The sequence below is a fragment of the Aegilops tauschii genome, chromosome 1 (genome assembly GCF_002575655.3).
Source record: "Aegilops tauschii subsp. strangulata cultivar AL8/78 chromosome 1, Aet v6.0, whole genome shotgun sequence".
In the NCBI taxonomy this organism is placed as follows: Eukaryota; Viridiplantae; Streptophyta; class Magnoliopsida; order Poales; family Poaceae; genus Aegilops; species Aegilops tauschii.
The window spans coordinates 350,047,850-350,074,515 of record NC_053035.3 but is presented as its reverse complement, the minus strand read 5'-3'; the positions used below and the strand labels follow the sequence as shown (position 1 = coordinate 350,074,515).

Below are 26,666 nucleotides of genomic sequence, written 5' to 3'. Positions count from 1 at the left end.
CGGCCCGCACCGGCGCCACACGCGAGGGGACGAGAAGGCCCGCCGCCGCCGGCGCCGGCCAGGCTTTGCCTGGGCGCGCCCTGTGGCGGCGGCGGGGGAGGAGGGGGCTAGGGTTCCCTCCCCGTCGCATGCGGGGGCGACACGGGAGGGGTGGGTCGGGCGTTTCTATGCTTCTAACTAGCAGAAACCAAAAAGAATCAGCTTGAAGGTGCTGCTCTGCTCTAGTGGAATCATCGAGGCAAGTCGGCTTCTGGCCTTCTAGGGACTGCACAGAGAGCAAAATGATACTCTGTCTTCTCACCATTTCAGGGAGGCTGCCAACTCCAAGAGAGCTTCCACTTGACGTATAGTCCGCAGCTTCTCTTGCTGTTTCAACATGGTCACAACAGACTCCGGGTCGTATCCAGTTTGCAGCTTACTCTTTTCTTGCTCAGCTTCAACTTCTTTCAGCAGCTCATCTACTTCCCTCACAAAGTCAACTCTCAGAAGAACATCATCGTCCTGGGGAGACAGCTTGATCTGCCCATCATGTTGAAAAGAAAATTGATAAGGAAAACTAAAATTTCAGAATTGTTCTATAGCATGTAAGAACCATGATGGTATAAGGAAGTAATCTGAGTAGGAAATTCAGAATCCAATTACGGAATGATAAGTTTACAAGTATGAACAGATAACAGGACAAGTGGTTATCTCTGGAGTCAATTTACCATGAGAGATGTGATAATGTCTTTGCCCTGCAATATTTTCTGATATTTTTCCTTTACTATTTGCTTTAAGGGAAATTGCATTTTTAGGTGACAATGTCTTGTTAAATGTATAACAGGATCCTGAATTGCACAGTACAAGGCTACAAGCTTTGACACTATATATAATACTAGATTTGCCAGATGTTAAAAGATCGAACTTGAACTGCACGTAAAAGTATACAAACCATAGGATCTATAGGTAACATGACTCAGAACAGAGCTTTACATACATGACCCCGAGCAACATCAACTTGATTCCAAATGATCATGAGAACAAGTTCAGTAAGCTCTCCACTTTCAGTAGCCTTCTCAATCACCTGCATATAGATGTGCAGTGCATTAATTAAATGATTTAACTCAAATCTTTCATAAAGTGAGTTACTGAAAAGTTGTCTTCGGCACATTTACTTAATTTTATAATTTGAGGGAACATATCTTCCAACTTTTTCCCCCGTGATTTTTTTTGACTGTTCAATTTTTTGTATAAGCAAAAAGGTAAATAAAACATGGATGGAGCATGTCGCAGGATGCACATGCCAGTGCTTCACTGACAGGTGAGAGTAGCAGTAGTAAATCCTCAATATGTTCATTAGACACAGGTAAGATAACCATATTTTTATCACTTCTAACATCGAAAGAGAGATACTCTACGGTGGCGTTTGATTCATCGGCTATCCCTCAGTTGGACAGGGATAGCCAATTTTCTGAGGGATGTCACCCGTTTGGTTTAGAGGGATGAAAGGATAGGGATAGCCAAGATGCTGAGAATATTCCTCAAAAAGCTGGTTGGGAAGAGCCGGCAAAATATGGCGGAGATGAGGGCAGCCACGTTCGTGTCGCAAGCGAATCCTGAGTCGTCCGTCCAGTCAACTCTCCCGAAAGAAAAGCATCTCTCAGTTTATCCACCTCTCCTCCTCCTCCCCGGGCTTGGCGGCGGCGCCGGCGGGCGCCGGCCGGAGAAGCGCAGCGGCGGACAGGCCTTGCCCTTCCTCTACTTGTCAATCCAGCCATCTCTCGTGTGCAGTGTGCGTGCCCGGCGTGAAGGCGGCGGCGATGGCGATTTGGGCGGATCTGCGATGGCACCATCACCCTTGAGTGCTCGTGAAGGTGTAGAACCGGATCCAGCCGGAGCCTCGCACTCCTCGACGACGGCCACCACGCAATCGAGCTTTGCGTGCCTGATGGGTTAGGCTGAGGCTGGCTCGGTGGCTCTATCCTCTCAATTCCCATGCTCCAGTTCCCCTAGTATAAAATTATATTCTCTGATTTTTTGCACTACGAACTGCAGCCCGATCTGTTATTATACTCATGGATGATTGTGTGGCTGCTTATGTGTGCGCGCTGTGTATATTTTCCAAACTTGGCATGTCCTTAGCCACTTCTTATCCTTTCAACCAAACAACAAACCATGGATATTCAACTAATCCAATCCCACCCAACCAAACAACGAAAAGTGGTTATCCTTAACCACCTGGTTGAGGATATCCTTAGCCAACCTAGCCTCGCCGTTGAACCAAACGCCACCTAAGTTTGCGTCGTCCTCTCGTCACCCCAGCGTGGCAGCGGAGGGGGAACCCTAATCGGCGCCGCCCCCCAACCCCCGTTCCTCCCTCGCCACCGCCAAAGGGCGGGGATGGGCGAAGGCTGGCCGGCGGCGACGGGGCCTCTTTGTCCCTCGCGTGTGGGGATCTGCACGGGCAGGTGCTCCTGGGATAGGGCGTGGCTCGACCGCTGGGCGCCACGGCGAGGCGGTGCACTATCGCGACGACGCCTTGTTACTACAAGGCATGATGGACGGCTGGTGGCGGCGGCGGCCTAGGTGGACCACCGAGGCAATTCCGGGGGAAACCTTAGATCTCGTCGGCATGGAGCGATGGCGGTGCTTCTACGTCGTCGTCACTCTTAAGGTCATCGTTTCTGGAGCTTGCATCGCTTGGAGGGACCAGCGCCAGCGACACTGAGGTCGTGGCAACCTCGTTTCTTCATGACATCGGGCCTTTGGAGAGGGATCTACAACGACTTGCAGCGGGGAGGTGGTGTTTGTCGGCGGCAGTTCTTCGTGGCAGCACAGTAGCCTGCGGCCGGTCTAGCAGTGGCGTTCAACAGGGAGGTGGTGGTTGTCGGTGGCTGTTGTCTTCCGAAATCTCCACTTGTGGTATCTGGCTAGTGAGGTGTTGGTAGCCGGACTAGTGTTGATGGTGGAGGTGACTTCAATGCCGAACATGCGCGCTCTGATGGAAACACTAGATCTCCGACCAGGCTATGCCGGTGCGCGCCTGCGTCGTGCCCTTGCAGACGGTGACGGATCGAAGCTTGGCTTTGGGGATGAAAATTCCGAGATCGACCTTGGGTTGGACTCATCATCATTAGCGCACATGCGTTGATTCCTTCTTGAAGGCTTAGCCTAGGAGTTGTGTATTTTTCATTTTGTTTGTCTTTTATCATAGCGTTAGTATTGGTTATCTGGTGGAGTTACTGTCGCGAGCATACGGCCTCAGGTTTTTTCCGGGTCAATGTTGTTCGGTTGCTGGATGAATAATAAAAAATATATGGTTGTGTGCATCACTCGATGTAGAGGTTAGGGGTTATCCTCCTTTTCGAGAAGAGAAAAAAAAACTTCCAACATCAAAATGATTTCAAGGTCATTGAACTTAACCAAAATTCCAGACTCAAGAGTGGGTGCTTTGTCCTTTTTGGATTAAAAAGACTCATATAAATGCATTTTCCTTCGAGACTTACTGGTTATAAAGTAGTGTCTTGCCCTTCTATAATGCAATCCCTAAATCATATTTTGCTCTGTTGGGTCACAATTTTCCAATCATTTGTTCATGTATTTTGTGTAGCAGTGCAGTTTAGATTTATAAGAATCCAAAATGAGGCATTCAGATAGCTTTTCAACATCTTCGCTGGCTCTTATGAAATTTCAAACTAAAACCCTAGCTTTACAGACTTCTTCATGTGGGTATGCTTTCGTACGCATCCCAATCTCTCGGTATTCACTTGATTTAGTATTGGGGCTACTGATATTGCTAGACTGTGGAAAGACTCCCTTAATGGTCATACACCTTTATGTGATCAATTCCCTAAACTGTTTAATATTTGCAACAAACCTCATTGCATTGTATCTCAGTTCAACCAGATTAATGTGAAAAGTTTCTTTGGCAGAAGGCTTAGTTCCGATCTCCTTACCCAATGGCATGAAGTGGGTGTCTGTGTGAATGATTTACATCTTAGCTCTGGGATCTCAATAAGAATGGCAGATACTCCACCAAATCCATGTACAAATGGCTGTAGAAACCTCTTGTTGGATGTAACTTCAAGTGGATTTGGGGGGCTAAGTTACCGAAATTTAAATATTCCTTTGGTAATTGTTTCAAGATGCAGTCTTAACTAGGCAAGTGATGAGTCATGAGACAAAGAAAATGGCCTGGGAATCCTATCTGTTCGTTTTGCAAAAATGTTGAAACTTGATAGCATCTTTTTTCCAGTGCCCTATGCCAGGATTGTATGGTGTGCTGTGGGTGTTGTTCTGGGGGCAGATCTTTGCCCATTTGAGATTTTTTTTTCCGTTTGCACTTCACTTATCTACTGGGCATGTCTTCAAAAGAAAGACGATATTGCAAAGGGCTGGAGCTGAACATCTTAGCGGTAACAGTCTGCTGATGAGAATTTTTGATGCTGCAAGTCAGGCGGTTGCAGGGGAGGAACGAAGATTTTGTCACCAGTCGTTTTGATACTGGACTACTTTGTATGTTGTGTCTTTTGAACTTCGTCCCTAAGGTGGTCTTTAGTTGTCTTCCTGATACTTTGAGCTTTTCGCCCGATCTACGTTGTGATACGTCTAGACTTGCTGGATCATGTTGACTAGGTTTCTGCCCCCATGGTGCACAGTTCGATGGCGAGTGTGTGCCATGAGTTTCAGTGGTCCTAGCAAGTGCTCGAGCTCGCTTTCCCCTTCTTTCCCGTGTCCTGCTGAATTCGGGGTTGATGTATTTCCATTATATCTTTAATGGAAAGGGGGTAAGGCCGGTTCGGAAAAGAAATGGCACCACAACAACGTGAATTGCAGGGCAGCCAAGAAAGCGGCAGCTTCAGACGTGGGCAGTCTTTTCTCTCTCAGAAGCAGAAGATGATATTGGCAGTCTCATATTCCAGATGTATCCCAAGCCTAGATAACGCCTTTGGAGCAATCACCGGCTGCCTAGATCCCTGGGATGCACTAGCTGTTTCATGAACCTTAGCTTAGCCAGTTAGCATCAACGGTGTGAGCTCTCTCTGAGTATTGGTTGCCTTTTATAACTTCCAAGGCCAAGAGATTCATGTGCATGTGCAGCAATTCAAGCATCGCACTATCAAGCCCAGCAAGCACATGGAGTACAGGCCGTGCCTAATGCGTGTACAATGTCCTAACTTATGGCTTTTAGTAGAAAACAAGCAAAACTCCAGCTACTTTTACCGAAAAAGTTATTTGCCATGTGCAGTGCCTTACTCAGGTTTTTTTTCCACGACAAAGTACTTCTCATTTTCTTTCAGTTTGAAGACTAGATTTACAAAGCACTCCCTCCGTATCAAAATGAGTGAACCTACACTTTAAAATATGTCTATATACATTCGTATGTAGTTTGTAGTGGAATCTCTAAAAAGACTTATATTTAGGAACGGAGGGGATAATATATTAGTCACCACCCCACTTTAAAAGTATGAACAGATAACAGGATAACTGGTTACCTCTGGAGTCAATTTACCATGAGGCATGTGATAATATCTTTGCCCTGCAATACTTTATGTTATTTTTCATGTACTATTTGTTTTAAGGCAAATTGCATTTTTAGGTGTCAATATCTTGTTAAATCTACAACAGCCTGGCAAAGTTTTACTGTGTAGCATTGATGGGATGGCCTATACGTTAAGAGATTACAGTAATTTTTCATACGGCCGAGTGACTGACTATAGGAGATACCTACGAATGTAGGAGCCCTATAAAGAAAAGGGTACCATGTAAGTAAGAAGCTGTTTTTTTTGTTCTATTTCATAAATTCTCACACCCGAGTACCGTCAATTCAAATACTCCCAGTTTCATCAAGATAAGGGGCCTTGCATTCAACTAGCATACTTTCTCCATGTCGAACTCAAACCCAGCAGGAAAGACCATGGTGAATGGGTCCTCTCTCGGAAAAATTTCAGTCATGTGCTTTATACATGCCTTTAGTCATTTGTCATCATCATAGCCATCATGAATATTCAGAAATTCATCGAGTAATCTCATGGCAGGAGTGGCTTCACTTTTTAAAATCTCAGTCTGCATTCAGTTTCCTTTTCTGATTAGCCAGTTACAAACTAATGATACTGTTAAAAACAGGAGAAATTTAAATAATCAACACTTGTGGGCAGAAACTTTTAAATAATGATGCTTAATTAAACTCATCTAGATAAGATACAGATTAGAATAGATTTTCCACTTACCTCTACCCTTATGTACAAGAGATCAAGGCTTGTGATGGTATCCTTCTCATCCTGCAGGTAGAATAGAAGGCCAAATAAATAAATGTATACCAACTCTGCAGTTTACAATCAAGGGAATTTCTCCGAAACATTTCTGCAATGAGAAGTCCAAAAAACATAAAGATCAAACATTGGACAATCAAGATAAGGGAAGATAAAGACCATGAAGCGAAGGAAACTGTGTGTTTTACAATGTGAGATGCAAATGCAATGGTCATGCTCTAGCAATTCAAATTATTGCTGACACAATGCTGCAACACTTGTGGTAGTTGTGATCGGCAGGGTTCAACAGGAATTTGATGTGATTGGTCATATGATCATTAAAGATTGGGTGGCGAGGAGCCGGCGGAGGCGTGAGGGTGGCCAAGGAGAAGAGAGGAGCAAACTGTGATCCGGACGAGGCGGAGCTGCCGCTGAGGAGAGACGGATTAGTACGGAAGATGAAGGGTGGCGAGGAGGCCGCGAAGGTGGCAGAGGAGGTCTCGGCGGCAGGCGCCGTGGAGGAGAGCGAGACCGGGTGACGTAGCGGCGCTGGTGGCAGCGGAGGAGGAGAAAGGCTCGGCCATGGTGGCTTCCCGGTGACCGATACCAAGTTGGAGAGAATTGGAGCGGCTAGAGGACAGTCGACTGAAGACAATATTTTGGTCAGTCGACTGACCACAGTTTGTTTGAGTCGATCTGTGTACTAGCGAGGCTTCCCTTGAGTAGTTGTGGACCGGCCGGTGCATGCTTCTCCTTTCACCAATTAATAGTAAAGTTGAGTCGCTGAATTCTTTAATCTCATATATTGTTTCATAAGCAAGCGGTGCTATGACGAGTTGTCCTACGCATGTGTAAGATGAGATGAGCTGAGCCAGACTGAACAAGACATGATTAAATCCAACAGTGATTGGTGCATGTTATGAGCTCATATTATGTACGTACTCTTTTTTGCGAGGGAAAAGAAGTTTTATTCCATATTGAGAGAGTTACAGTTGAGAGGTAAAAGATCTTCAATACATGGTGGTCCTACATGCATTCACACAGCCGTGGTACACTCTATACGACTATAATTTGTCAAACGATCGGCAACTCTGTTTTGATCCCTATTCAACTTATGAGGAATAAACTCCCTATGTCTCATCAACTCCTTAATTTCAGCCACAAGATGACCATAGGCAGAACGAAGAAGTCCGTTCCGTGATAGACATAACAACGCCTCACTTGAGTCAGATTGAACGATGACCGGAAGAGTGGAATGTTGTATAGCTAGCGTCATCCCTTGCATGATTGCATGAATCTCAGCTTTCAGAGAATCGTTACAATTGAAAATAAACCGATATGCTGCAAAAATAAGTGAACCGTCATGTCGTCTAAGAATCATTTCTGCCGCCGTTGCGTCAGATTCCACTGAGAAAGAACCACCAACTGATAGAGCAACATACTCAGTAGACGGAGGAGGCCAAGGTTTAGGACTAGGGGCAGGTCTCACTTCAGGCAAAGCCCAATCAGCAACCGGCATTTTACCTTTAATTATTTCCTCTGTACTGAACCTTTTAGCATCTCGAATAGACTTCATATAACTGTCCAAACAATCAACCGTAGTTGCGTACTTGATTGCTAGTACATGCTTCCAGGTGAGATTGTACCACAATCACCTTCTAGTACATGCGTACGTGTACCCCTAAAAAAGTACATGCGTACGTGTACCCCTAAAAAAGTACGTGCTTGAAATTGTGGTTTTTTATAATATATAAGATTAAGTATATAACATTAAAAAATTTGCAAAAAATGTTTTCTAAGAAGTACTCCCTCTGTTCCATAATTACTGTTATGGTTTTAATTCAAATTTGAAGTAAAACCACGACAATAATTATGGAGCGGAAGGACGATGACTTATTGGCATTGATATTACCTTAAAAGAAGAAATAAAACGAAATACAAACTAAAATCAAATAAAAATAATTAATTTTGCTAAAGAAGAATGCATGAATTGGATTGGTTTATCCGTTTAGAAAAAACAAAATAAAACAAATAATGACATAATTTGCACACAATTTACACATCAATTACAATTATTTACAATATGTAAGAACAAGCATATAACAGAGGGTTTTTTGTGAAATCAAAGTTCTCTAAGATGGAATGAATTGGTGCCATTAGTATTACCCATAAAGAAGAAGAAAAATAAAATTAAAAAAAATCAAAATAATGAAGTTTTCAGAAAAAAAATACATTAAAGTCGTTAGTATTACACTTTAAGAAGATAAAAATGTAAACAAATAATGACAAGATTTGCACACAATTTACATAGACAATTCATTTTTTTCATGTAGAAATAATTATATACTAGTGGAATTTTGGGAAAAAAATGTTTTCTAAGAATGAAATAGTGGCATTGGTACTACCCTTAAATATGAAAAAAAATGAAATAACTAAAACAAATAATGACGAAAATTGCACACAGTTTACACCAAAATTGCGCATTTTAATAAATGCAATAATAAGCATGTAATAGTGGATTTTTTTGCAAAGATTTTTTTTAATAAAATAAATAAGTGCCGTTAGTATTACCCATTTTGGAAGGTGTCATTGGTATTGCCCTTAAAGGAAAAAGGAGATAAAATAATAATAAATGTCAACTTTTGCACACAGTTTACACAGAAATTGCACTCTTTTATAATACAGTAGAATAAGCATGTACTAGTGAAATTTTCTCTAAAAAAAAGTTTCGGAACAAGTAATGAATTACTAGCATTGGTATTACCCTTAATGAAGAAAGAAATGAAAGAAAAACTCAAACAAAATCCAAATAATAAAGTTTACTAAGTAAGAATGAATTAGTGACATTGGTATTACCTTCCAAGTAGAAATAAAACGCAAAAGAAACTCAAAAGAAATAATAACTAAATTTGCACATAATTTACACATAATTTGCATCTTTTCATAATATGCAAGAATAGGCATGTAAAAATGGAACTTTTGCAAAAAATGTTATGTAAGATGAAATGAATTAGTGTCATTAGTATTACCCTTAAAAATAAAATAAAATAAAAATAATGAAAAAGATGAAAAAATTGAAAAAATATTGCACACTATTTACACATAAATTATGCTTTTTTATAATATGAAAGAATAAGCATATAATTGGATTTTTCACAAAACTAAAGTTCTCTAGTAAGGAATGAATTAGTAGCATTAGTATTACCTTAAGGAAGAAACATAATGAAATAAAATCAAAATAATAAAGTTTTCTAAGGAAAAATGAATTAGTGGCATTGGCATTACACTTTAAGAATAAAGAAATAAATAATAAACTAAACAAAAAAATAGTTGTCTAAGAAAGAATTAATCTGTGGCATTGGTATACATCTAAGATCTCAAAATAATTTACACACTAATTAAATAATTTGCATTAAGACATTCATGTTATACTCTATGTTCATAACAGAACATCAATGCTGAAGATTAATCGTCTCTCAATATGTCAAAAATAAATTGCATTTACATCGATGGGGTCATCTCCCTCAACACGCACGCATGCGCACACACCCACACACGGACACACACCCACACAGGCACACACGCACACACAAACAAAGAAAAACTGAATGAAAAACAACAAAGAAGACACATAGAAAACACATTCGGACTTGTACGTTGACATGACAGAGGAAATTCATACAATTAACTTTTAATTCAAACTAAAACGAGCTTGTTAGATTGATCTCAATTACTCTCCACTAACTCCCCAATTAGTGCCATCGGCCGTGTGTCACCCATGTTGCACGCACTGGCTGCAGTGGCGATTCCACTAGGGAGGCTTCAATAGGCTTAAGCCTACCCTCCAAAATCCTATTTAAGCTAAACATACCATTTGACAAGTATATTCTGGTGGTTTACATGCAATAATTGCAATACATTTGCTAGTTAGACTTAGGAAATTTGTGTTTTAAGCCTACCCTCCAATGTCCTACTAGATTCACCACTGACTGGCTGCATGCAAGGTAGTATACGTGTGTGTGCACAATTTGAAAAAACAAAATCGACTGACCCTAAATGTTTTTTTTCAGCCCACTGAAATATAGCTATAGCGGGAGAGAATACTCTATCTCTTGCCTTGCTAATGAAACTGTTACAGAGTACAGAGTCTTATACATGGAAAGAGCCAAAGAGGAGCACGGGATGCCCTACAAATAGGCACGCAGACCATGACGTCGTGCGATCCTAAATAAGCGGACATGTACAACAAAAGTAATGTTACAGTCAGTGAAAAAAATAGCGCTATATCATTCTGAGAAATGTCTTGCTAAATAAATTGATGTACAATGTCTTGCTAATAGCACGCTATGGCGCGATATAGCATATGCTAATAGCATATTTAAGGCCCATGCTATTTTGTCATATAGCACGCTATTTTTTCATTGGTTACAATGTACAACCAGCCGCAAAGACCATAAACCCCAAAGGCCAAACATGTGACCCGTCAATTCCTTGAAAACTCTAGGTTGACATTACATCACCCTAACAACTAGCATAATTTTCTACCATCCCATTGCTGAAGTCAATGGCAAATATTTCCTGACCAAGTGAGTAACTGAACAGTACTAATGTGATAGAGCGCTTCGCCACGCATGGCCGCCCGTGTTTCTTAATTAGACGCCATGTAGCAGTACCATAGAATTGTAACCTTTTATCCAGATGGAAAATCATGAGCGGGGTAGTATGGTTTCATTTTCCACATACCACCGACGCCATGCATAGTCGGAGGAAACGCTCACAGGATAGCTAAATTCCAAAGGAGAACTCTTTATTTAGACCGATTGATTTCTGGCTGCCGCAAGCCTCCCCGCGAGCCGTCCGATCGGGTTTGATCGTGCGGCGCTGGATTCTCTCACGTGCCCGCCTGGATACTCTCGCTGGCAACACGGGCTTGTTCCAATCGCGTGGTGTCTCGCGGATAGCGAAGCAGAGGACTCAGATCCGGGCGCCACCCAGGCAGCAGCTGACGCGAGAGGCGACGTGACGGCATCCGGAGCGGCGAAGCGACGGCGACGGGAAGTGGAGGCGCGCACGGCGACAACTGACAGCATCGACGACGACGCTCCGCCGCACAGGTATTCCACACCCGCCCCCAAATCAAACCGAAATGATAGGTCTCAGTACAGGATAAAGGCTCCCAACGACCCCCTCCAAATTCACAGTGGTACGTGGGAGATCGAGGACCGGCGCTCTAGGGGCGGAGGGGACTTGACAGCGAGATGATTGTGGGGCGGAGGGGCTCGTTGGGAGCCTTTAGGTCAGGGACGATAAGGTCAGGGGGTGGTTGCTGGATAGATCGTGTGTGTGTGACGAATTTGCTTTGTTTTACATTAGCGAATCCACAGCCAACGCAGCAAATCCACTGTGAGAGGTGATCTGATCTGCTGTTTCACAACAACAGGAATGTTCTTCAGAGTTCAGACTGGGAGTGCTGCTTCATTTGTAGCACAGAATCTAGTGTTCTTTATTTAATTTTCAGAGCACTAATTGTAAGCAGCAGCAGGAATGTTTGTTGTCCAGATTGGGATGTACCTTTTTGTTCTCTTTTTTCTAGTAGTGGGCTTGATTCTACGCAACTGGGAGTGGTGCTTCATATGTAGCATAGACTCTAGTAGTTTTGTGTTCATTTCAGAGCAGCGATTTGCAGTTTGCACACAACAGCAGGAATGTTTTGTTGTCCAGACTGGGATGTGCTTTTTGTTTTCTGTTTTCTAGTCATGGACTTGATTCTACGCAAGTGAGAGTGATGGTGTTTCAGTGCAACACAGACTCTAGTGGTTTTTTTGTTCATTTTTCTAGGACCCCCTTTGTCAAAAAATGAGGCTTGCGACTACATGCATGGTGTGCTACATAATGTGATAACGATTCATTAGTAACTTTGTTTCATCAGCAGGTTTACCTCTTTGCATGTTTACTGCTAGACAGTGTGTTTTTTCTTATTTTTTGTTATCAGTGGGCAGTGGCTAATCGATGACATACATGCAGTAGGGTATTATATTCAGGGATGATGTGTTCTTTTGTTTTATCGGTAATATGCAAATGTAGAGGTGGGGGTTTATATCCAGGGGTGATGTGTTTTATTTGTTTTGTTGGTAATATGCAGATGTAGAGGTGATGGTTTTTTATCTAGCAATTTGTGTTTCAGCAAGTAGTGGCAATGTAGAGATAGTGTGTTTTCTATCTAGTTGGTCTACTACTCTTGTTGCATAGTTACTACAACGTTTTTATTTTTGTTGTGGTTTGTGTTTTCTCCTCGCAGAGCCTCAACGATGGATGATGAAGACTCTACTGATGGATTATTCTCAAAACAGTTTTCAACAAGACGCATACACGTACAATTGCTGAGAAAAGTCTGAATAAGGATATGATGGCAGTCTTAAGTGATTATTGCTAGGTAGTGGCTAGGCTGCTGCTACCCCGCATGAGCTGCTCCATGGGGCAGACAACGACCACTAGTGACGCCCTTGTGTTCCAAGTTCCAACAGCCCCCAGGTGCCGACGAGCGTGCCGAATCAAGCTGCCGCAAACCCAGCATTGACGCCCTCTGCATCGCAACTCCGGCGGTCGCTGCATCGCAGCTCCGGCGGCCTCGTGGCCGCTGCACTGCAGGTCCGGCGGCGTCGACGACAGCTGCATCGCAGCTCCGACGGCCGTTGCATCGTAGCTCCGGCAGCGTCGTGGCCTCTGCACTGCAGGTCAGACGGCGTTGACGGCCGCTGCATCGCAGCTCAGCAGTGCAGCTCCGACGGCCGCTGCATCGCAGCTCCGGCGACGTCATGGCCGCTGCATTGCAGTTCCGACGGCGTCGACGGCTGCTGCATCGCAGCTCCGGTGCCCGCTGCATCACAGCTCCGGCGGCGTCGATGGCCGCTGCATCGCAGCTCCGGCGGCGTCGACGCTCGTTGTATCACAACTCCGACAGCCGTTGCATCGCAGCTCCGGTGGTGTCCCAGCCGCTACTGCCTAGCTGGAAGATGTGCTTGGAGCGCTACCATGGGCGATGCATGATGGTGCCTGACTCTTGTGTTGCGCGAGAGGGAAAATGCTGACTGGAAGTGCAATCCGTGAGACACCAAGCGAACGGTTATGATGTGTATGATCGGACGATTAGCAAGGCGGCTGATAAGTTGTTGTTATCATCCGGCTTACGCCTAGCATCTGCCAATTCCAAATGCCTCCAAAGCCTGGTATCAAGCTAGAGATTATCAGCTAGAGGAACAAGCAGTGACCCAACATTTCACCACCCCATTCTGTTGGTTTTGCTGATTATTCTCACTACTCTCGTTCTTTGATCTCTTTGATCGGTATCCTCTCTTAGTCGATGTGTCCCTTTTATAGAAGAAGTGGCCCAAAATCGTTACTATCTCTTCAAGTTGCATTATTACTTGTATCTTCTCTCTTCAAAAGCAATAAGGTCTTATACCTAATTTGTTTCATCTTTCAAGTTTCAAACATGTCATGTCATTATCACATGTGGTGTACTTACTACATCAGCACTGCGTTGTTTCTGAAAGCAAGTATGCTGCTTGGTCTGTACATTTAACACCCCCCCCCCCCCCCCCCCCCCCAAAACACACACATCATTTTCTTACCATTTTATATCTTGCGTGAGAGTAAACAAGTAGGCAATCACTACGTTACAAGAAGACATCGGGTTAGGGCATCTCTATCAGATTCCCTAAAACTGAAATTCGAGGGGCAAAAGTGATATTAGGACCAAAGAGAGCAAACTAGCATATCCCCTAAACCCAAAACTTTTCTTAATTTAGTTTTTGACCCCCTAAACTTGCCTCTCCCCCTTCTCTCAAATTTAGTCCACGCCGCTCGGCAGACTAAAACTCCCATGCTCTCCCGCTCACCTCGACGCTTCCCGCCCACCACGACACCGTCGCCAGGCGTCCCCTTCCCCCGACGACAGGCCGAATGGGTACCGTCCCCACGCCGCACCCTTGGACACCGGCGCCAGAGACCACCGGCGGCCATGAATTCGGCGGTGCAATCACCGAAAAGGCGGCAGCAGGGGAGGAACCTCATCGACAACAAAGCATCAACGATGGTCGGCGACAGTCCCTTCGACGTGGCCACCATACCGATTGTGGTGAAGTAGACTAGCAAAAGGGAATATTGGGTGACGAAAAAGGCAGTGGTCAACACGGCGGCGCTGGCGAAGAAAAACAAGAATGCGGCCGCCTGTTCGCTTCCCCCTCGACCTGCCGCGGTTCCCGTGAGTGCTACCCCACCTCTTGTTGCCACACAGGCAACCCCTCCACCGCTGGTGGATGAGGACGAGATGGACTCAGACGCTGCTACATGCTCGAGTAAATGCTCGAATGGCAAAATAAAATCCTCTTTTCGTTTTATTGTTTGCATTTGATTAGTATAGTGATGCATTGTTCGATATTGATTGCTAAGTTCTTCCTTTACCTTTGTAGTGAGCAAATGAACAATGATGCCCAAGCTTTCATGAATGAATTGAGTGGCATCCATGTAACTGGACGTTTAACCGTTGATTTCATGCTCAATATGGGCTGCCACACTATTTATATAGGCTCTCATTGATTTCAATTATGTAACAAAACTCTTCTATTAAATATATAGATTTATGTATTTATGATACTGTTTGTTGGGGGGGGGGGGGGGGGGGGTATTTTTTTTTGCAAGTTAATGCGGTATATGCGCTCTCCAATTTTCTAAGGAAGAGAACTCAGGTTTAATTTATGAGTGCGGCTCGTCTCATTGGACTCATAGTGGTGCAGTGACTGCATCTAGCCATCCTCTTCTCCGGTGAGTTTTCGTATGAGAGTTGCTATTCTAGGTCTCACAGTTGAGCGGCTCTCAATACTATTGCCCTCTACGGATCTTTGCAGTGGTGAAGCAACTTCCATGGAACAGCCATGTTGATGACCCTAAGAGATGTAAAACTGACGTTGTTTGCACCTTGTCTGCAACATCTGAGAAGAGCAAGACTAGTAGCAGAGAAGGATACCAAAATCATGCTGATACCGCTAAGGCGCTAACAACAAAAATGCAAGTACCAGACTACCAGTGGCGAGCCTAGAGAATAATCGAGCCGACTTGGTTTCGCGCATATACGAAGATCCAGCGGCATTGCAAGTTGCAACAACGTAAATTGACAGGGCAGCCATGAGAAAGTAACAGCTTCAGAATTTGGCAGACTCGTATTCCAGATGTATCCCAAGCCTAAATAGACGATCACCGGCTGCCTAGATCTACTGTCGCTCATATCTCCCGAACCTTGGTCTAGCTAGTTAGACTCAGCGGTGGGAGCTATTGCATTCCTTCGGTAAACTCAGTATTGCTCGCCAGCAACCTCACTGTGTTGCCTTTTAACTTGCAATGCCAGGAGAATGGTGTGCATGTGAGCAACTCAAGCATTGCACGATCAGGTGCAGTAAGCACATGGAGCACAGACCATGCTTAATGGATGCACAGCGTCCTAGCTTATGAGATTTCCAAAAGGATGCAAAACTGCAATTACTTTTACAAGCTCTTGCAATGTGCAGTGCCTTACTCAGTGTTTTTCCCACGACGACTCCTCATTTTTCAGTTTGAAGATCAGATTTACAAATTATAAAGCCAATTGAGAACTTTAGAAGGCCAGCAATTTGCCCTTTTTTCTGGTCATACAGACACAGAGCTTGCTGGCTTGTACTAGCTCGCGTTACAAGCACCGGAATACCCTCCTACCTTTGCCGCCATGAGTGCGGCAGCCACCAGTGCAAATATATCCAGTTGCAAGGAACCCACTATCAATGGTGCAAATGTACATCACTACGTATCTCCAGTTCTCCACGCATATAATGTATACATATTTCTTTTTTGCGGAAGAGGAATGGCATGTCTCTACTCTGAATAGTTAACAGTTTCTAAGCTCTAACTAGCAGAAACCACAAAGAAACAGCTAGTGGAACCATCCAGGCAAGTCGATGCCTTCTAGGGTCTACGCAGAAGAGAGTAAACGATACTGTTCAGTCCTCACCATTTCAGGGTGGCTGCCAACTCCAAGAGAGCTTCCACTTGACGTATAGTCCGCAGCTTCTCTTGCTGTTTCAACATGGTCGCAACAGACTCCGGGTCGTATCCAGTGTGCAGCTTACTCTTTTCTTGCTCAGCTTCAACTTCTTTCAGCAGCTCATCGACTTCCCTCACAAAGTCAACTCTCAGAAGCACATCATCGTCCTGGGGAGGCAGCTTGATCTGCCCATCATGCTGAAAAGAAAAACAATACGGAGAAGTAAAATTTCAGAATTTTTCTGTAGCATCTAAGAACCATGATGATATAGAGAAGTAATTTGAACCAGAAATTCAGAATCCAATTAGGGAATGGTAAGTTTAAAAGTATGAACTGATAACAGGACAACTGGTTATCTCTGGAGTCAATTTACCATGAGATATGTGATAATAATATCCTTCCCCTGCAATACTTTATGTTCTTTTTTGTAAAATTTACTTTAAGGGAACATGCATTTTTAGGTGTCAATGGTTTATTAGATGTATAACAGCTTGGCACAGTTATGCTAACTGGCATTAATAGGATGGCTCATATGTTACAAGATTCCATTATTTTTAAACACGCCTGAGTGACTGACTAGGAGGACTGTCCGAAAGAGGGTGCTATGTAAGTAAGGCGCGTTTTTCTTTATTTTCTCTTTCATAAATTCTCACACCCGAGTATTGTCAATTAAAATACTGCCAGTTTCATCAAGAAAAGGGGGACTTGCGTTCAACTAGCATACTTTTTCCATGTCGAATCCAGGAGGAAAGACCATGGTGAATGGGTCCTCTCTTGGAAAATTTTCAATCATGTGCTTTCTACATGCCTTTAGCCATTTGTCATCGTCAGAGCCATCATGAATATTCAGAAGTTCATCAAGTAATCTCATGGCGGGAGTTGCTTCACTTCTTAAAATCTCAGTCTGCATTCAGGTTTCAGTTTCTGATTAGCCAGTTGCAAATTAATGAGACCCTTAAAAACAGGAGAAATTTAAATAATCAACACTTGTGGGCAGAAACCTCTAATGATAATGCTTAATGAAACTCATCTAGATAAGATACAGAACAGATATTCCACTTACCTCTACCCTTCTGTACAAGAGATCAAGGCTTCTGATGGCATCTTTCTCATCCTGCAGGTAGAATAGAAGGTCAGATAAACAAATATATACCAACTTTGCAATTTACAATCAAGGGAACTTCTCAGATACATTTTTGCAATGAGGACAAGTCAAAATAAATAAATAAAGATCAAACGTTGAACAATCGAGAAAGGAAGATAAAGACCATGAAACGAAGGAAACCGTGTCTTACAATGAGATGTAAATGCAATGGTCATGCTCTAGCAATTCAAATCAATGCCGACATAATGCTAAACAGATTAACACAAAGAGACAAAAACAAGGACAAAACTATATATGAGATACTAAGATTCTGGGAGCTCCCTCAGGTGTTTCAATTTCTTGCAAAATTCTTTAAAGAAGAATGACTGCACGCTTTAGTATTATGCAATCTCAAATCAACTTTTACTCAATCAAATGGTTCTACATGCACCTTCGATGGGTTTGTTTATGGGTAGTTCCTTTTAAGATATTTGTACTCCCTCTGATCCATATTAATTGTTGCAGCTTTAGTGAAACCTTAGTACAAAGTTGTACTAAAGCTGCGACAATTAATTTGGATCAGGAGTATATAGTTTTTTCTTTACCTGCGGCATGGAAGTAGTGAACTAACAAAGCATCAAGCAACGAATACTTTTGATAACAAAAGTTCAATTACCAACATACAATAGGACCCTGTATCACACAGTAGAAGGCTACAAGCTTGAAGTTCTATTCTAACTGATAGGACTTGAACTGTACATAAAAATAAACAATCCATAGGACCTATAGGTAACATGACTTAGAAGTTAGAACAGAGCTTTTACATACATCACGCCGAGCAACATCAAGTCGATTCCAAATGACCATGAGAACAAGCTCGGTAAGCTCTCCTCTTTCAGCAGCCTTCTCAATTACCTGCATATAGATGTACAATGCAAATTAAATCAAATATTTCATAAAATAAGTTTTCGACAGTTGGCTTCGGCACATATACTTAATTTAATAAATTTAGGAAACATAACTTTGAACTTCCTTTTCCATGATTTTGTTTTAACGGTGTTCGAATTTCCATATAAACAAATATGAAATTAAACTTGGATGGAGCATGCCGCTGGATGCATGTGCTAGAGCGTCACAGACACAGGTGTGAGTAGCAGTAGTTAATCCTCAATATGTTATTAGATACAGCTACATTACGATCACTCCTAACATCAAAATATTTTCTAGGTCACTGAACTTGACCAAAAGTCCAGACTCAAGAGTGGGTAGTTCGTCCTTTTGGATTCAAATAACTCGTGTAAATGCATTTTCCTTCCAGACTTACCAGTTATAAAGTAGTGTCTAAACCTGTAACACTTGGTTAAGATCCATAAATCATGAATTTGCTCTGTTGGATCACAATTTTCCCATCTGTTCATGTATTTTGTGTAGTTCCCTTAATTCTTGGTCCAGAAAAAAGGAAGGGAGAGAAACAAGGCATAGCAGTACGGTTTAAATTTGTAAGAGTCCAAATGAAGCATTGAGATACCTTCTCAACATCTTCACCAGCTCTTATGAAACTTGAAACTAAAACCCTAGCTTTACAAACTTCTTCCTGTGGGTATGCTTTCATACGCATCCCAATCTCTCGGTATTCACTTGATTTTGCTTCCTCCTCGGCTTCCTCTTTCTGACGATATGCATGCCATTCCTTAGTCCTCTCCCGCTGATTGGCTTGCCACTCCTGCAAGTGGAAGTACAGATGGTGCACAAGTTACAGAATTCTTTTTGCTGCTGAAGTTAAGTAAAATAGTAAAACCATGGATGTGACAGCTCAACTCACATAAGTATAATCCCCCCCACCCCCACACACAACTCATATAAGTCTAGACAATGAACTGAGATTAACAGCGATGATGGTTGAATATTTGAATCAGATGGAGATGTATGCTCATTGCAAGATGTTAGGAGAGATAATACCAATTTTCGAAGGTAGGCGAAGTAACAGAAGAAAACAAACAACATAAATTATGCTCTCACGACAGTTTTGCAGCAATGTAGCAAGGGTATTCGTGTGTTCAACTCATCAATTTGGGGTGAATAGAGATGTGTGGCTCCGATACAAATAGCATGTCACAATTCCATGTCAGCTCAGAGTAGGCTGAGTCATGTGTGGGTGAAGCCCCTCGTGATGATTCTATATAAGCTAAAGAATAGGAAAAAAAAGTATGATAAGAAAATGATACGGAAGGACCATCGACAAATCTAGTAGCCTAATGATGCCGATTCGTCATTCTAGTTGTTCCAAATGAACAGCCAGAAATTGTAGGACTTGTTAAAACTATTATTGCGCGGTACAAAGCACCGCTGCCCACTACCCAAAACACAGATGTGCTAGTCCAGGACCTTGCAAATGGGATTAATAACAGGATTGGCTAATTGCAGGACATGGAAGAAATTTTATTGTGGAATTGCAGATATAACTAATGTCCCAAGCAAAAGGTCAGTATAGCTGTGTATACATATAAAAGGACCAAATCCCATCGACCCACCCAAAGGGGCGGAGTTTATAAACACAAGTACGCGCTCCGTGTGCGAAGCTCACGCTTGCCCGGAACCTGCACGACGAAATGCCTCTGAGAACTACTCGCGATACCTCGTCGTAGAACTCGGAAGGCATCCCCTCCAGCTGGACCTCGTCGGCTGCCGCAGCGGCACCCTTCGTCTTCTCCACAGCTGCAGCGGGAGGTCGAGAAAAGCTGAAGCGAGTTTCGTAAAAAGAGGCGGGGCCGAGATTATTCGAGGTCTCGCACCTGAGACGGGGGAGAGGGGCACGGCGGGACGGGCAGGGTGCAGACGAGACGGAGGGGGGCGGCGTCGGTGGAGAGGCGGCGTGGAGGAGGGGAAAGGCGGGGGCGGCCGCGGCCGCGGCCGGAGGAAGGTGGGAAGCGCGGGCGCGGCGGCGGCCATCGCACGGAGGAGTCACGAGCTTCGCCGGTGAGCGAGCGTGCGGTCGGGGTTTTGGGGGGATTTTGCGGATGAAACCCGAGCCGACAGAGGATGCAGTGATGCTCGCAGTTGGCTGCCACAGTGCTTGTCACGACTCATGAGCGATTTTTGAAACCGTATATAGAGTATATGTTGTACAGTGACAATGTCTTTGACAATAATAGCTGTATAGATCGGTGGTAATAATAATAGCCAACGAACGTTTGCCGTAGCGGGTGGCAAGCAAACCATCTTTACTTGCAATTTTAATTGTAAAACGAGATCAAAGATGGCAGTTTAAACGAAAATTATCTTTTCAAAGAGATGCCTGCCACTTTCAACTAAAACTGTCATGCAAATATTCACAAATGTCATCCTCTTTGACGAATGTTCGCCAATTATAAGTGTCCTAAATCTATAAATTAAAAATAAAGTGGCATTACACTTATTGTGCATCACATGCTGGGTGATGCTGAGGATGTTCACGCCAATGTGTTCGTTCCCAATGTGCTTGATGGCCAAATTCGGGATATTCACCCCAGCGTGCGTAGGGCATCAAGGGTGAAAGTGAGTGTTGCACATGTGTATCCACAAAATAGCAATGAAAAGCATATCAATCGATTGTATACATGCATAACAAACGAGTGTACGGAAAATATTGACGGAAGATCAAACATCATGTTTAGCTCTTTTTGTATGTCCGGACAAGACAGATTATCTGGATGACTTAATTGATGCTTCGTGACTGTACATTTAGCATATAATACTATTTCCTCTTTAGTGTGTCGGATATATATTTGCATTCAATATTATTTCCCCTCATATAATATCGTATATACATTTTTGGGTCTTCGCCAAGGCTTTTTATAGAACATTTTATTCTCCGGGGAAGTATAAGTCCCATCCAACCATTGATTTTCCAGGGCATTATGATATGTTTACATTCGCTTATTTCTTTCCTTTTATAAATTGAATTTTTTTTAGATGTGTTTTAGTCAAAAAATAGCGGGTCACTCTAGTCTTTGGGGCTCATTTGCTAAGACCAAAATTGCCCCACCGTTGTGATCACTGCATAGTTTTGTCGTTCTTTAGCTGCGAGTCATGTGGGCTAGTTGCGGTATCAAAGCTATCGACCCGACGGGGCGAACATAAATTTTAACAAATTCTTTAGAAAAATGAAAAACTTCGGTAAACTGAAGAACAACATCAAAGCAGTATACCAATTCTAATAAATCTAGTAGAAGAACTAGATAACGGATGGGCATGCAAAAAAATTACGAAGTAAACAACACATTGGAAAACATCTTAATCACAGTAACTAAAGAGAAATATGCTAAGGTGTTGTGAGTGAATCTAACAAGTTAACCAGGGTCAAAGTCTTCTCAAAGTGAACAGAGTACAACACTTCATTGAAAATCTAAGCAGCGAAACAGAATAAAAGGAACTCTGGAGTCTTCACTACAATCACAGAGAATGAGGAAGGGGAAATTCTTTGAAGCTCAGTAGATTATAGAAAGAAAAGTGAGGAATTAGAACCCGTTACTCAGCGAAGATATAGCGATGTATTTACCCCCAGTTCAAACCGCCGGCACAGTTCTACGTCTGGTTGGAGAAGCCGAGTCAAAGCTCAGAAGAGACACAAGTCTTCGCCTTGCTCTCCTTGAGCTAAGTTCCTTAGAACTCGGCAATCAGCTGTGGTAGATCTTGCGGAAATCTCGAGGTCGATACAAATCTATTCTTCGGCAGTTCTACACTTTGGATGCTCTAAAAGATTCCTAACCGTCTAGAGGACGCACAGTCCTAAAAAGTAACTAGTCCAAATTAGGCTTGATTAGATTCTTCCATGATGCTCCATCACTTCAGCACATCAGGCTCTCTGTTTCCCTCACTTGGACTTCTCTCAAATCTGTGGGAGGAAGGGTTGCTGAGATAACACTTTTTAAATAACATGGAGTAGCCGACTGTAGATGGTTGGGATAGGGTGGCTATTTAAAACAAACAAGCAACCCAAGGGGTGGATGTGAAGGTGGAAGGGACGCGCCCATTTTGGGACCAACACATGGCAACTGTCAGAATTTCGAATCACTAGCCCATGTTGACTGGTTTGCAGAGCAAGTCATCCAACTCCTCAGCGAGGAATTTAACCCAAGTGCCCCTAAGACTAAATTTTGATACTTAAGCTAAAAAGCTCTCTTGGGAAGGAGATTTCTAGTCTTCACCCACTTAAGAATTAGGTTCGATTGAGCACACACAAAGACTCCAATATTGCTTTGACTTATACCTCATTAATAGTATCGTTTGCCCTATGACTCAAGTGGGAATAAACAATAGTAAAAATAACGTTTACACAATAGCTTCCAATTCTTCAATGGGAATTCCGAATACTTCCAATGTTCTCATAGCATTTTTAAGGGTCATAGCCCACGGCTAAACCAAATGGTCATGGACTTCCACCTATCTATACTCACAAAAACATTACTCCCTTAACTCTATTGTCATTAATCATCCAAAACCCCCAAACGGGGGCACTAGATGCACTTACACTAGTGCTATGTTGTGTAATCTTCTTGTTGCATCAGCTAGTCTCATCTCTTTGATTCTACATCAATTGCCAATACTTATGTGAATGATTTATCTACAATTTTTTGTAGATCATGTGATGCTAGGATGTTGTTATTAGCATGCATATGTGCACATGTCTGTATGTGCAAGAAATCAATTTTTTGAACTTCAGCTTTTGTTCTTACTTCTTTTTAAGTTAAAATAGATCATGTCATACTTGAAAAAATGACATGGTGTGCCCTTTATTTGTGGGATTTGTCATCAATGTCTTTTGGTTTTGCCCCTAAAATCCATATACCACTCATGTTTGGTCATATTTACTGCTCGGTCCACATCAGTTTGAGTGTATTGTAAAAGAACTTCTACAATATAGGGTTTGAAAAGTATCTTCGCTAGCTTATTTTTATGGGAGCTACGAAGATTTTTTGTCTTATTTGATTATGTAAGAAAGATATATTTTTACAAAGAAAAATAGTTCAATCAAGTGGTGTCTTGTGTATCAGTTGGATGTGGTCGTGAGTTTTATTGCACAAGTCATAGTACAAGAGTCAACTGACCTTGGCGCCAAGAGGCTAGAATGGCTTACTAGCAAATGTATACCTTGATTCGGTAGACATGTTTGTAGGAGGCTTTTTAGTGCATAGGTTAGCGTTCAATGTTGCATTGGGTATGTGTATAGGGGGGTGTGTGTGTGTGTGTGTGGTGGGTGTTGCGTGTTGGCATGTGTATGTTTTTGTACAGATTCATGCGATTTTTAAAACATAAAAAGGTAAAATACATGGATACAATATAAATGTAATACCGAGGGTAACAAAACTTCAATTTTGTAATTGGTTGTTTGATCGGCGGGAAGAAAAAGAACACAGGTAAGAGCAAAGACAAATCTTTTACAAGTCGAAGAACACAGTCAAACCAAAGTTAAATTACACATAAAACTAGAATTATGATGTTATTATGGCATTTAAATCACATGTGTACCTCTTCATGCCTAAGAGATCCACAAAATCTCTTTCTACGTGGTACTACAACATTTTTTCATTCAAACTAGGATAAAACAAGAAAATCATTTGATTACCATATTATCTAATCCTTGATCAAATATATTAGTGTGTCCTCAGAACACTTTGCAGGTGGTTTTTAACCCATTCCAATTTAAGCTTAAATATACATCAGTTGTTTGTACAACATGAACATGATCAGCATAGCATAACATGGAGTGCAAAGTTGATTAATTAATAAAGCATTCAAGTGTCTCTACAAACAAGCTTGTATTTACTCATGTTGTTTAGTTTGTGCATTGATGAAGTAGAGTAAGAGGATTTAAGAGGATAATCAAGTTTTCATTATCTCAAAAGTTTGCCTACAAAGAAACAACTTTCTAAAGTCTTAACTCTAGCAGAGGGCATAGTTTCCTATATAGTAGCTATCCATGTGCATGTATACTTGCACTACAAAGGCTAGGTACCTGGGTGCGGTGAAAGAGTAGAAACTTTTATAAATCCAACCACTAGATTCGGTTGATTCACACAATAAAAGAGTCGTTCATGCAAAACTAGAGAGTTTCCTTCACATTGAACCTTTCGCTCATGTCAGTGAATATTTTATGAGTAGTACTATATCTTTTTTTGTAGTATGTGTATTACTATATATTATGGTATTAGTGGACTGCAAGTTATCTAATTTGTAACCTTTTACTATAGTACCATTATCACTTGATGTACACAAAATCTCACTTTCACCGTCCATCTTTATTTTGCTCGTACGTTGTGGGACCTTTAGATCAGGTTGACCCGACCAAGAAAAGCTGAGCTAGGGAACTACATGCAAAGGAGGTTGGCTTCATCCCTAATGGTAAACAACTATTCTTTGGGGCTTTCCTATTGATAACTTTATCTTATTAGTTGATTGAACTAATGTTGCTGTTATTGTTGGATTCCCAATGCATCCAAGTCCTAAGAACATATCTACTAACAACGGGAGACAACAAACTCATGCCAACACAAACATAAGACACACATCATGTTCTACATATATGTTTCTACATCAAGGAAGAATCCTTGTGGTGGTGCTGGGTGTGTCTTAAGGCCCACGAGATGGGAGCACAGAAGGAAGACAAGATGGAGAGACTACTCCTTATGCTTCTTGCCTAACTTTGATGCAAGTGTACATCTGCATTTCATCATTTTAAGAGAAAGGTACATTGTGTGAGTGCATATGTTCCTATGTACACGCGCTCTTGTGTGTGCATGTGTGTGCGCACCCCCGAGCCATGTGTGTGTGTACACCAAGGACCAGAGAGAGCTTTGTCCTTTGGTCCTGTTTGATCATGCATTTAAAAGATGTTAGAAAAATGGAAGTACATGAATATGATATAAATGTGTAAACATGTGTGTTAGAAGACATGAATTTCATAAACTGGTTGTTAGATTGGTAGGAACCAGAAGAACACAAGTAAGAGTGTAGCCAAATCTTACATTTTAGGCAAGACCACATATCGGAAGTCAAATTACGAGAAAAAGGTGAAACTACGATGTTATAGTGCCATTCAAATCACATGTTTGGTTCTTCGTGTGTAAGAGTTTTACAAAAATCTCTGTCCAAATTGTGTTCCAACATTTTCTTATAGTCCAAACTGAGATGAAATCGAAAACCTTCTATTTCCATGTGCACTGGTTCCTGATCAAATGTATTTTTTTATCATCAAAACACACTTTGGAGGTGATGATATTATTAACTAATTCTAATTTGATCTTGGGTATTGATCGGTTGTGCATGCATCAATTAACATGATCAACATTCGGTTGGCAGCACCACATGGAGCTCACATTGATCACTTGTCTCTACAAACAAGCTTGTATTTACCGATGGTGATTTATTTCTGCATCAGGTAATAAAAAAATATTACCTCAAAAGTTTGCTCCTGGTGATCCAGGGTCTAAAGTTTTAACTCTGACAGAGTGCATAGTTTTCTTAGCTAGTAGACATCTGTTAATAGATGTGAAGTTATACTTGCACTGAGAAGGGTAGGAGTGTATGTGCGGCGATGGATTAGAGCTTGTTCTAAACCCATCAATTAGACTCAGTCGATGCAAAATTCTAATGCAAGAGTAACTGGAATATGTATTTCATTTTGAACCCTTCACTCATATCAAGTGAAGATTTTATGTGTATTACTATATCTTGACAGTATTAGAGGATGATAAGTGATCTATTTGTAGCCCTTCAATATAGTACCTTATTTTTTTTATGTGCACAACAACTCAAGTTCACCTTCCATCTCATATTTGTATGAGCTATAGTTGGTCAGACCAAGAAAATCAGAGCGGTGGAATATATGCAACACACAGGGATCCCAAATCATATAAAACAATTATTCTTCTAGGCTTTTCTATTGACAACTTTGTGTGAAAACATGGTGGGGAGAACGAGAGGACAGGTTATTCACATATAATAGTTATATGCAAACTGAAACTAAACAGTGGTAGTTAAGACCCTTGGGGAAATCATCAGCTAACAAGGGAAAACTCACTAAACAGAGAATCGATCCACATCCACCGGCAAAGACTCTGTAGTAGCTTTCGTATCTTTAGAGCTAGTATAATTAATGTATTAACCAACCATCTTCAACCTATTCCATGGATCAAATTATTTCATGGAATGAATTTCCTTTGCTTTTATATAACTCCCTTCAATCCAGTTTTTGTTGGATTCTCGATGCATCCAAGTCCTAAGAAAATATAATATCTACTAA

General features: G+C 42.0%; 2 protein-coding genes and 1 long non-coding RNA gene across 4 annotated transcripts; 1 reads left to right on the top strand and 2 right to left on the bottom strand.

Annotated features, from left to right (window-relative positions):
• Positions 1–297: 297 nt before the first annotated feature.
• Positions 298–5,898, bottom strand: LOC141032042 (protein PALE CRESS, chloroplastic-like). The gene is made up of 3 exons (XM_073506231.1): positions 5,860–5,898; positions 977–1,063; positions 298–519 (listed from the first exon to the last, which is right to left on the bottom strand). The coding sequence occupies exons 1-3, from the start codon at positions 5,896–5,898 to the stop codon at positions 298–300; spliced, it is 348 nt and encodes a 115-aa protein (XP_073362332.1).
• Positions 5,899–11,135: 5,237 nt separating this feature from the next.
• Positions 11,136–13,634, top strand: LOC120962708 (uncharacterized). The gene is made up of 2 exons (XR_005753471.3): positions 11,136–11,344; positions 12,529–13,634. It is a non-coding gene; the product is annotated as an uncharacterized lncRNA (long non-coding RNA).
• Positions 13,635–16,017: 2,383 nt separating this feature from the next.
• LOC109767854 (protein PALE CRESS, chloroplastic) lies at positions 16,018–20,469 on the bottom strand. 2 transcript variants are annotated; one of them, XM_020326577.4, is made up of 7 exons: positions 20,179–20,467; positions 20,022–20,101; positions 18,915–19,109; positions 18,215–18,301; positions 17,366–17,416; positions 17,027–17,206; positions 16,018–16,499 (listed from the first exon to the last, which is right to left on the bottom strand). In XM_020326577.4, exons 1-7 carry the CDS (start codon positions 20,333–20,335, stop codon positions 16,266–16,268), a joined length of 984 nt encoding a protein of 327 aa, XP_020182166.1. In that variant the 5' UTR covers positions 20,336–20,467; the 3' UTR covers positions 16,018–16,265. The 2 variants fall into 2 exon arrangements, with proteins under 2 accessions (XP_020182166.1, XP_040242414.1); XM_040386480.2 differs by lacking the exon at positions 17,027–17,206 and having other exon boundaries at positions 20,179–20,469.
• Between the last annotated feature and the right edge of the window lie 6,197 nt (positions 20,470–26,666).

Excerpts from the sequence above, each read along its gene's own strand:
- LOC141032042 (XM_073506231.1), bottom strand. The coding sequence starts at position 5,898 with ATGGTCTTTCCTGCTGGGTTTGAGTTCGACATGGAGAAA. Across the intron at positions 1,064-5,859 it reads TTGAGTTCGACATGGAGAAA|GTGATTGAGAAGGCTACTGA; the intron begins GTATGCTAGTTG and ends ATCTATATGCAG. Across the intron at positions 520-976 it reads TTGATGTTGCTCGGGGTCAT|ATCAAGCTGTCTCCCCAGGA; the intron begins GTATGTAAAGCT and ends CATGATGGGCAG.
- LOC109767854 (XM_020326577.4), bottom strand. The coding sequence starts at position 20,335 with ATGGCCGCCGCCGCGCCCGCGCTTCCCACCTTCCTCCGGCCGCGGCCG. Across the intron at positions 17,207-17,365 it reads TCTTGTACAGAAGGGTAGAG|ACTGAGATTTTAAGAAGTGA; the intron begins GTAAGTGGAATA and ends ACCTGAATGCAG. Across the intron at positions 16,500-17,026 it reads CTGGATTCGACATGGAAAAA|CATGATGGGCAGATCAAGCT; the intron begins GTATGCTAGTTG and ends TTTTCTTTTCAG.